We start from the raw sequence: 11069 nt of genomic DNA, 5'->3' as shown, positions 1-11069 counted from the left end.
TGTTAAAGGTCATTGCTCCACCCATACAGGTTTGTCTGTCAACCGTTTGAAAAGTAGGGCTGTTGGTGCCCTGTTCTTATACAACCTGAATGGTCAGTGATTATTCTTTATAAAACTGTCTAATATTTTTCTCAGAAACATACATTAATCTATGTTTGTTTCTAAGATTGGGGGAATATTAATCTGAGTATTCCATTGCTGTAACAAATCACATTCCTACAAATTCATTGTTATGTTAGCCACATATGGTTTTAAATTGTATTTATTTATTATGTATACAGCATTCCTTCCAAGTATGCTTGCAGGCCAGAAGAGGTCACCAGATCTCATTATAGATGGCTGTGAGCCACCATGTGGTTGCTGGGAACTGAACTCAGGACCTCTGGAAGAGCAGTCAGCGCTCTTAACCTCTGAGCCATCTCTCCAGCCCCCACATATGGTTTTAATATTCCTGTCTGTCCATCTGGCTTTATACATTAAACTCATTTTATGCTCTGATTTACCTGAGATAAAGTTTCAATCCCAAAAAACTCAACATTTACATCCTGAAAAGACCAATTTGGATGCCAATATTCTGATGAAATTATGGTTACATCCATACCTGTGTCTACCATACCTTCAATGACATTTACTTGTATTTTCATCTCTTTTTTCTCCTCTTCTCTCCCCTTCCCCCCTCCCTCCCTTCCTCCCTCCCTCCCTCCCTCCCTCCCCCCCTCCTTCCCTCCCTCCCTCCTTTCTTTTCTTTTCTTTTCTTTTCTTTCTTCTTTCTGTTTCTCTGTGTACCCTTGGCTATTCTGGAATTTGCTCTATAGACCAGGATGGCCTTGAACTCGCCTGCCTCTATCTCCTAAGTACTGGGATTAAAAGCGTGTACCACTACCTCCTGGCTGTATTTTCTTAATTAATCATTCATAGAGGAAAGCTGAGGGCATTGTGGTTGGGACTACCCCTGGCCTGGTGGTACTGGGTCCTATAATAAAGTAAGCCGAATAAGCCAGTAAGCAGCACCCCTCCCGTGGCCTCTGCATCGGCTCACTGTCCTGTTTTTGCCTTGGCTCCCCTCCATGGATTGTGATTCTGGATATGGAAACTAAACAAACCCTTCATTTGCTTTGGTCATAGTAACCCTAACAAAGCCAGAGGAGACCTCGGAGCTGTAGTTGCCAACTGATGTGGGTTCTGAAAACTGAACGTGGTCCTCTGAAGATCAGCAAGTGCACTCAACCTCTGAGCTCTCTCTTTCTCTGGCTAACCAAGGTGGGCTGGTTGCCCTTCTAGGTCTGAGGCACAGGGACAATTATACTGGTCACTGTGTTGGTAACTGGATGGTGTACAAGAACCATCTGGTGCTGGTTAGACTAGAAGTGCCTTCTGAGCTCGCCAAGGATTAGAGCAGGGTCAAGTCAGCAGGAGCAAAAAAGGCAGTGCAGGGCAGGGACTGTGCCCGGTCAACACTTCGGCTCTTGCTGTCACTCAGGAGTACGCTGGGCCAATCAGGATCTCTAAATTCACACCGTTCAATCAAAAGCGTCGTGGGGCAGCGAGAGGCGGGTTCTGTATGGTCGCCATGCTGTGGACTGAACTCCGCGGCTGAGGGAGGCCCCGTGTGTACGCGTGCTGCGCTGTGCGTGCTGCTCCTGGGAGCTGTGAGGAAAGCGCAGGCGAACTCGGACGCTGTGACATGGTGAGCGCGGGGCTGCTGTCCCCAGACGGGAAGGAGAGGCAGCTATGGTGGCTCCTTCCCTCCGCAGAGCTCGGCCCGCTGCCGACCTCCAGCCGTAGCTGCTGCCGCTGTGCACCTCCGCCCCTCGGCTGCGTCTGCGCAGAGCACCGGGCACCGCAGGGGCGGTCCGCCTTTTGTGCCGTGACATCACTCACAAGCCTTGGATTTGGTGCTGTGTCTGGAGTTTGGTTGCTAAACTGAAGGTCCCGCGGTGCCCTGAGCTATCTTCACATTTAGATGGAGAGTCCACTTTGAGTTAATTTTGTGGAAGTTGTAAACTGTAATCTACTCAAATCTTTTGCTTATGGATGCCCAGGTTGTCGGATAATATTTAAGAAGATCATAATCTCCTCATTGTCATTTGCTCTTTTTTTTTAAAGGATGAATTATGGATACAGTGTTATGGCTGCATGAATCCCTGCAGGCCGGAAGAGGGCACCAAATCCCGTTACAGATGGTTTGTGAGCCACCATGTGGGTGCTGGGTATTGAACTCAGGACCTCTGTAAAAACAGTCTGTGTTCTTAACCTCGGAGCCATCTCTCCAGCCCTCATTTGCTTTTTTTAAAAAAAATTAACTGTAGCCAGACAGCGGTGGCTCACGTCTTTAATCTGAGCACTCAGGGAGGCAGAGGCAGGCTGATCTCTGTGAGTTCGAGACCAACCTGGTCTACAAAGTGAGCTCCAGGATAGCCAGAGATACACAGAAACCCTGTCTTGAAAAACAAAAACAAACAAACAAACAAAAAACCCAGGGCTGGAGAGATGGCTCAGCGGTTAAGAGCATTGCCTGCTCTTCCAAAGGTCCTGAGTTCAATTCCCAGCAACCACATGGTGGCTCACAACCGTCTGTAATGAGGTCTGGTGCCCTCTTATGGCCTGCAGGTATACACACAGACAGAATATTGTATACATAATAAAGTAAATAAATGTTTAAAAAAAAACCTAAAAATTGACTGTATGGTATATTTGCTTTCGTTTTTTTTTTTTTGGTCTATAATTAAAACTTTATTGAAAAACTGATACCAAAATAGGAGATCACTGTTGTATACTTTATAAAATCAAACACAGTTACATTGTCTTGGTAGAGTCACTAAACTTGATAAGGTTTTCTGTGAAAAATGCAAACTCAGGAACTTGTATAGATGTTTAGTGTTGCTTTCTTCTAAATGAACAGCCTTCTGTGAGCCTGGCTTTTCCTCCTGTGGGCTGGCACAGCGCTGTTGAACAACCTACACAAATAACCACTGTCTGAGCATGGCTGAAAACTGTAGTAATCTTGTAGCAGCCTGGACATTTCACATCCAGGAAGTAAGAATTTGGGCTCTGAACCAGCCGTTTCTTCTTATGTTTTTTCTTTTCGTCTTCCAAGGAAGGGTGTAAAAGGTCTCTAGCCAGAAGCATGGTGACGGCTCGGCCAGCACCGACGCTCCAGATCTCTGAAGTGAGGTGCTTGCTGGCGAGTGCTCAGCTACAACTTCTGGGGATCTTGTTTTTTTTGTATTATTTTGTAGATAGATTTATTTTCAAATATTCGTACACTATCATGATTATTAAGTTTTGTGTAAAGATAGTATTGTTTATGTACTGTTTCTTCAAAATTGTGTTGAACAATTTTTCTCTTTACATATAACCTTTAGAATAGCATTCACACAAAATGTTCTGCTGTTACACATATATTAGGATTCTTGTTGGGATTGCGTTAAATTTATAGTTTAATTGAGGGAATCGATATTTCTTTTTAATCTTTTGTGTGTTTTGTTGTTTTGCCTGCATGTATGTTTGTGAACCACATACATACAGTACTGTTGGAGGCTAGAAGAGGACATTAGGGCACCCATGACTGGTATTACAGATGATTGTGAGCCCTCATGTGGGTACTGGGAATTGAACTCAGGTCCTATGGAAGAGAAACAAGTGATCTTAACCCCTGAGCTGACTGTAGCTCCCAGAAAGCAACATCTTGATGTTGTCTTCTATTTACCAAGACCATTGCATAACTCATGATTTGTGGACTTACTTGAATTATCTATCTATCTATCTATCTATCTATCTATCTATCTATCTATCTATCTTAGACTAGATCTCTCTATGTAGTCCTGACTGTTCTGGAACTCACTCTGTAGACCAGGGTGGCACTGAATTAACAGATCTTCCTGCCTCTGCCTCCGGAGTGCTGGTGTTAAAGACCTATGCCACCATGCCTGGCTTAACTCTTTGTTAAATTTATTATATGTTTTTCTTTGTGTCTCCTTTGCTCTGTGGTTCTGTATATGCACTGTGAAATTGTTAACCATTCGATTGTTCATTGCTGTTATACTGGAAAATGATGGACTTCATGTATTAAGCTTGTATTTAAAAAGTTTACTGTATTAGTTCCTTGAGTTTTTGTTGGTCTAGAAATTTTATGTTTGGAAAGACCTGTATTTTATTTATTATATTTTTTAAATTTTTATTTTTGAGATCATAATACAATTCCAACATTCCTTTCCTTTCCTTCCTCCAAACCTTCTTCAATATACCCCTTTCTGCTCTCCTTCAAATTCATGGCCTCTTATTTCATTAATTGCTATTGCATGCATATAACATATATATTCTCAAATATGTACTGTTACTTGTGTGTGTGTTTTCAGGCTGACCATTTGACACTGGACAACCAATTGGTGTGCTCTTCACAGGGGAAGACCACCTTTTCCATGCCCAGGTTTCCTCGGTTATCTGTAGTTGTTTGAGTTAGCGGCTTCCTGGGCTTTTCTGATCCACTTTGGCATGCCCATTGGTGGTGTCTTTGTTCACCTTATGTTTCGGTGTTCGTGTTGGTGAGACTAAAGTCTCATAAATGAGCATAGCTTCTGATATTATTAGGAGACAGCCTCATAACAAACTCCCTCTGTGTGTTAGAATCTTTCCACCCAAGACTTTTATTTTTTCATTCATTCATTCATTCATCCATTCATTCACTCATTCTTCTGTTTTTCAAGATAATGTTTCTCTGTGTTGCCCTGACTGTCCCGGAATTCGCTCTGTAGACCAAGCTTGTCTACAGATCTGCCTGTTTCTGCCTCCTGAGTGATGGGATTAAAGGTCTGTGCCACCACTGTCTGGCTGCTCTTACATTTGTGTGTGTGTGTTTTCAAGATAGGGTTTCTCTGTGGCTTTGAAGTCTGTTCTGGAATTAGCTCTTGTAGACCAGCTGACCTGGAACTCACAGAGATTTGTCTGCCTCTGCCTCCTCGAGTGCTGGGATTAAAGGTGTGCGCCACCACCACCCGGCTTTAACGCTTACATTTAAATAACCCACATTTCTTATCTACACTCTGCTAAATGGGGCTTGATATCTTTTCTCAGTATGGGATGCTCATCTTGCTTCTACTCCTCTGACTCTGCTCTTCATTCCAGCATCCTTAGTTTGTCCTGCCTATACTTCCAGCCTGGCTACTGGCTAGTAAGTTCTTCATTAATCAATGAGAATAATACATCTTCACAGTATACAGAAGGATTATTTCACAGCACCTATCCTGTTCTTAGGCCAACTGTATCATCTTCATCTGGCATTCATGCTTTTCCTATCCTTATGAGCTTGGTATGGCTGGTCTAACTGATTGGTGTAGTTCAGGGTCAATGGAGAATGGCTGCCCTCTAGACCTGCCTGGCTGGCCCATCTGGGACTGTGCCTCTTGAGGGCTCTGATAGACACTTGGCTTGAGCTGCAGCTGGGTCTGTTTCCACGGTCTCTCCCTCAGTCATGTGTGGTTCCGTGAACCTCTGGCTACATGAGAAGTTTCCACTTTCACGCTGAGAAACATATACATATACAGCTTGCTGTGGGGCCTTTAGTTTACATCTAGGGGACCAACTTAGTTTTCTTCGTTTGCTTTATCTTGTCATTTTGGCTATCTGTGAACCATTTTTGAGGCATTGCACCCTTCCAGAAGTTCACTAGCTTAGCATTTGACTTTCTGTGCATTTTTCTTGAGGAACTCCTGTTCCACACAAATCTTGCTTTATTTACTTCAAGTGATGGGGGTAGACCCTGTTCTTTGCTTTGTCCTTCTTTCAGCTCCTCTATGTGGCCTCGCCACTTTACAGATCAAGTTAGCTCCATCTCTGAGATCCTTTAGTGCTTTTCTTGCATCGTAAGTCTCGTTCTGCTAAGGAGTTCAGCAAAGGCACTGAAGCTTCACACTGGCCTCAAGAGCTGTTCTGAATAACTTTCCTAAATCTGCAGGGAACTCAGTCCTGTCTCGCATCGAGTGGCACTTCTCTCATTCTCACTTCTTTCCTGCTCACTCTCCCCTGTGTTTTCCTCTTAACTGTCTGACTCTTCTCATGGGTTCCAAACTTGTGGGTCCCAGAAAGGGCTTTTTAGGTTTGATCTGACTTCCATGTTTTTTTCCTTATAGCTTGACAACTGTAAGAGCCAACATCTCTCTCCCATTCTCTGTCTTTTCTACTTTCTTTTCCAAATCAGAGGCTAATGCAGAGGCTAGCAAACTCATGTTCTTTCCATGGTGTAATTCCTCCTGCACAGCATGTTCAGTCCGAGCAGCCTCGGACACACTTTTTATTACACAAAGCAACAGTCAGGCAACCTCCCGGCAGCTTGCTGGTAGTCTCTCACCAGCTGCTTTGGAGACTACCAGTATTCCAGAGTCTGTGTGCTTATATGGCAGGCCCTACTCATCAAGCAAGTACGCCACTCCTGCCATATAGCAGAAGACTGCCAGCCGGGGATTCCCCCCAACCATTCCTGCAGGGCTCCATCTTACTCATGGTTCTCACTGCCTATCTCACGACACATGCAACTTCCACCACAGGAAGAAGGCACACTGCCATGTGTCACATGAGGAAGAATAGCTGTATCAGAGTCCCCTTCACCATTAATCTGTTCAGCCTCAGTTGCAGGCTTTGCTGCCCATTGCCAAGACCTTGAGATCACTCCTCCTATACGTACTGTTTCTGCCATGCTCTTATTCTGTTGCTGAGTGTGTTGTGTGAGACTTTCCTACAGAGATATGACACAGAGGTCTGCTCACCCCAAGATAGGAACCCAAGGACAAACAAAAGTAATAATTTCACTAGTGTCCATCTTGGTGAACCAGTGAGTCTATTGGGTATAATTAGAAGCGTATGGCTGAGGGGTTACTTGGAAGAGCGAGGATGACTACAGGTCAGCAGCATCATGGGAAAGCCCATCTCAATATAGGTAAAAGCTGTATCCTGAGCACTCTGTGTGGCTCCCAGGCTGCTCCCAAGGACCAAGGGTCCCCTCTCTGGCAGTTGTTTGCCACTTCTAAAAATTGGGGGAGTGGCTTGTTTTCCCAAAGGGGTGAAATAGACTTTACAAGTCTCCTGACTTTAAGCTTCCACACAGGGAGCAATGTTGCAAATCGGAGAGCCTATACATGGTTTTATACAAAATTTATTTTGTATTTTGGGTTTTTTTGAGACAAGGCTTTTCTGTGTAGCCCTGACTGCCCTGGATCTTGTTCAGTAGATCAGATTGGCCAAAAACTCACAGAAATCCACCCACCCCGCCTCTAAGTGCTGAGATTAAAGGTGTGCACCCCTGCCCAGTCTCCTTTATCTGTCTAACCATTGTGGTAGCACCTGTGAAATAGTTTCCACTAGAAAGGCTCACTGGATCAGTAACCACTGTTTTCTTTCTTTTTTTAAAAAAATATTTATTTATTTATTATGTATACAATATTCTGTCTGTGTGTATGTCTGCAGGCCAGAAGAGGGCACCAGACCTCATTACAGATGGTTGTGAGCCACCTTGTGGTTGCTGGGAATTGAACTCAGGACCTTTGGAAGAGCAGGCAATGCTCTTAACCTCTGAGCCATCTCTCCAGCCCCACTGTTTTCTTTCTGAAGGCTAATGGGAGTTGAGAAAGTCCCAGAGTAGTTATAGAACTCATTTTCTTTTGTTGTTGTTGAATGGTTGTATATATTATTTTTTTTTGGCTTTGTTGAGACGTTTCGCTGTACCTTTGGAGCCTGTCCTGGAACTAGCTCTTGTAGACCAGGCTGGCCTCGAACTCACAGAGATCTGCCTGCGAGTGCTGGGATTAAAGGAGTGTGCCACCACTGCCCGGCTGAATGGTTGATTCTTTATATTCATGTGAATTCTATAAAAATACTAAGGTCCCTCATGCCATCAAAATTTAAGTATTGTAGCCAGGCGGTGGTGGTTCACGCCTTTAACCCCAGCACTCTGGAGGCAGAGGCAAACGAATCTCTGTGAGTTCAAGGCCAGCCTGGTCTACAAGAGCTTGTTCCTCGACAGCCTCCAAAGCTACAGAGAAACCTTGTCTTCAAAAATCAAAAAAAAAAAAAAGAAGAAAAAGAAAAAGAAAACAGGGCTGGAAAGATGGCTCATAGTTTAAGAGTACTGACTGCTCTTCCAGAGGTCCTGAGTTTAATCCCCAACAACCACATGGTGGCTCACAACCATCTATAATGAGATCTGGTGCCCTCTTCTGGCCTGCAAGTATACATGCAAGTAGAACACTGTATATGTAATAAATAAATAAATCTTTTTAAAAAATCCAAAAAAATTATCAATATTGCGAGGAGGAATTTCTAAGGACAAGCAGGTGGGAGGCTCTGAGACGGGAAGTGGAAATGCAGTGTAGCCAGAGGACCGGGCAGAGCTGCAGCTCGTCCTGGGCCCTGGCCCACTGGGAGGAGTGCTGCAGGGCGGCTCCTTCCTCATCCCTCACTGCTTGCATTACAACTTCCATCTCATGGAAGAGTGTGGATCCCACAGTGTCGAGTGAACCTTTTGTCAATCAAGTGTGTGCAATGTTTAGGCCTCAGTGAGTGTTGAGGACGTGGCTGTGCACTTCACCCAGGAAGAGTGGGCTTTGCTGAATCCTTCCCAGAAGAGTCTGTACAGAGATGTGATGCTGGAGACCTGCAGGAACCTCGCTGCCATAGGTGAGGATAACATCTTACCTTCACTCTGTAAACTAGGGAGCAAGTGTCTATTGGTGTCGATGCTCTTCTGGAATTTGGACTATTGAAAGGGAAGAATGTGGTGAATAAATCAGGCATTGTTACTATGGACACTGAAGTTAAAAACTAATTTTTTCAGTGATTTCTAATAATTTATCCTTAATTTTCTGGGATTTCCTTTTAGGAAACAGATGGGAAGAAGAAAATGTTGAAGACTCTTATAAAATTCCTGGAAGAAATCTAAGGTAATTTGAATGAAAAGTTGAAACAAAGGTACTTGAAGAAGTTTCAGCATTCCACGAAAATTTAAGAAAACAAAAACAGCTTTGAGTTGTGTCGTTGTTAGGAAAATTATGCCCATATTATGGCACCTAGATGTGTGCTGGGTGTTAGAGCACTGCCCAGTGTTTCTAGAGGGTTTTCTATTGGAAACACTCATAGGAACGTGCATCAGTGAATGCCACAGTTCTAGTTACAGCTCTGTGGGAGCCACAGTATAGAACCAGCAGTTCATTTAGTTTCACATGATTCAAATGTGTCAGAAAGCACACATTTTACCTGATTTTGGGAGCAGTATATGACATAAACCTAACAAGGAGTCTCTCGCTAACATACTTGTTCTTTTTCAGAAGTTCTGTGTTAGAGATCTCCCATGAGAAAACAGAAAATGGTCAGAATGAAGAAACCGTGATGTGGATAGCAAATCTTCATGCAAACATGGCAGTTCGTCTTGGACTAACACTATGTGAATCTGGTGTCAGTGGAAAGGTTTCCATGTGTCCTTCACCCTCTAGTAGGCATGCCATATCTCCCCCTCATTATAAGCCACGTGATCACGAGGAATGTGGAGCCAAGCAATATAGCTTGACCTCTCTCAGCAGCTCTCAAAGGTGTGCAGGAGCTCACACTGGGAACGGGCCGTGTGAATGTGAGACATGTTTAAACGCTTTTTGTTTTCCAAATTCATTAGGAACACATCCAGAGGCTTACACTGGAAAAACACCCTATAAATACAAGGAATGTGGAAAGGCCTCTGTTTATACACACAGAAGAACCCACACTTTGGCCAAGCTTTATGAATGTAACATATGTGGTAAAGCCCTTAGTTCTTCTACTTCCCTTCAAAGACATGAAATAATTCACACTGAAAGGCTCTATGAATGCACATATTGTGGTAAAGCCTTTAGATATCCCAAATATCTTCGATTACATGAAAGAATTCATACTGGAGAGAAACCCTATGAGTGTAAACAATGTGGTAAAGCCTTTAGATTTCCTGGTGCCTTGCCTCTACATGAAAAAATTCATACTGGAGAGAAACCCTATGAGTGTAAACAATGTGGTAAAGCCTTTAGATTTCCTGGTTCTTTGCCATTACATGAAAAAATTCATACTGGGGAAAAGCCTTATGAATGTAAACAGTGTGGGAAAGCTTTTAGGCGTCACTATCATCTTCAGTTACATGAAAAAATTCATACTGGAGAAAAACCTTATGAATGTAAGCAGTGTGGGAAAGCCTTCAGACGGCACAGTCATCTTCAGAGACATGAACGAATTCATGCTGGAGAGAAACCCTATGAATGTAAATAACATGCCAAAGCCTTTACATTTCACAGTTATTTTCTGTCACATGAAAGATTTCATACGGGAGAAAAGAAATACTGTTGGTGTAAACAGTGCTGGAAAATTTTAGGTTTCATGGTTTTTACAATGACATGGGATCGGTCATGTACTATGCAGACCCTATGAGGTAAACTCTAGTAAAGCCTCCAGATAGCCATCTTCAGTTTCGTAAAGAATATACTGGAGAAAGCTGTGCCACTGTGAACATTGTGCTGAAGCTGTTAGATGCTTTTCTTGACAGTTTCAGAAAAAACTCATTCTGGAAGGAGATCCTCTGGATGTAAATAGTATGGCCAGAAGGTCACAAATCAGTGTTCTTCAGACATAACCTGTATGTGAGAAAAACTCTATTAATGTAAAATATGTACATATGTAAACCCTTTGTATAAAACAGATCCCTTCAATTCTTTCATACGCATTAAAACCTCTAAGAATGTGAACAGTGTGATAAAGGCATCATCTGTCAAAGTTTCAGAGACAGTGTTGTGTGGGGTGATGTGAAAAAATATTTACTTACCTGAGATTACCAAAAAAAATGATTCTTCTGAAGCCCAACTTGATGAGCCAGTGATTTTATAGGGGTTTATTTACCTCAGATTACCAAAAAAATGATTCTTCTGAAGCCCAACTTGATGAGCCAGTGATTTTATAGGGGTTACTTATAGGACCATGGACAACTCTCAACCAGATACAGCACCAAACCACCCATGCCACCTTGACTGTTGACTACCATCTTGTAAACCTACACAATCTAAAGGCAA

At 43.1% G+C, this 11069-nt stretch overlaps 2 protein-coding genes across 2 annotated transcripts; one reads left to right on the top strand and one right to left on the bottom strand.

Moving 5' to 3' along the window:
- Nucleotides 1-1562: 1562 nt before the first annotated feature.
- On the top strand, nt 1563-10727 carry LOC121462883 (zinc finger protein 709-like). Its single transcript, XM_041674854.1, has 4 exons — nt 1563-1687; nt 8541-8667; nt 8870-8930; nt 9315-10727. Exons 1-4 carry the CDS (start codon nt 1685-1687, stop codon nt 10273-10275), a joined length of 1152 nt encoding a protein of 383 aa, XP_041530788.1. The 5' UTR covers nt 1563-1684; the 3' UTR covers nt 10276-10727.
- On the bottom strand, nt 2852-3152 carry LOC121462884 (40S ribosomal protein S27-like). Its single transcript, XM_041674857.1, has one exon. It carries the CDS (start codon nt 3127-3129, stop codon nt 2875-2877), a length of 255 nt encoding a protein of 84 aa, XP_041530791.1. The 5' UTR covers nt 3130-3152; the 3' UTR covers nt 2852-2874.
- Nucleotides 10728-11069: the final 342 nt, after the last annotated feature.

This window comes from Microtus oregoni, unplaced genomic scaffold, assembly GCF_018167655.1.
Source record: "Microtus oregoni isolate MIOR12 unplaced genomic scaffold, Mior012 000025F_ref0000491, whole genome shotgun sequence".
Lineage (NCBI taxonomy): Eukaryota > Metazoa > Chordata > Mammalia > Rodentia > Cricetidae > Microtus > Microtus oregoni.
Note: the sequence above shows the minus strand (reverse complement) of the source record. Positions and strands in the feature narration are given on the sequence as shown.

Bases quoted from the DNA above. Each gene is read 5' to 3' on its own strand.
- LOC121462883 (XM_041674854.1), top strand. The intron at 8,668-8,869 runs GTGAGGATAACA...ATTTCCTTTTAG, and splicing joins CAGGAACCTCGCTGCCATAG to GAAACAGATGGGAAGAAGAA. The intron at 8,931-9,314 runs GTAATTTGAATG...GTTCTTTTTCAG, and splicing joins ATTCCTGGAAGAAATCTAAG to AAGTTCTGTGTTAGAGATCT.
- LOC121462884 (XM_041674857.1), bottom strand. From the start codon at position 3,129: ATGCTTCTGGCTAGAGACCTTTTACACCCTTCCTTGGAAGACGAAAAG.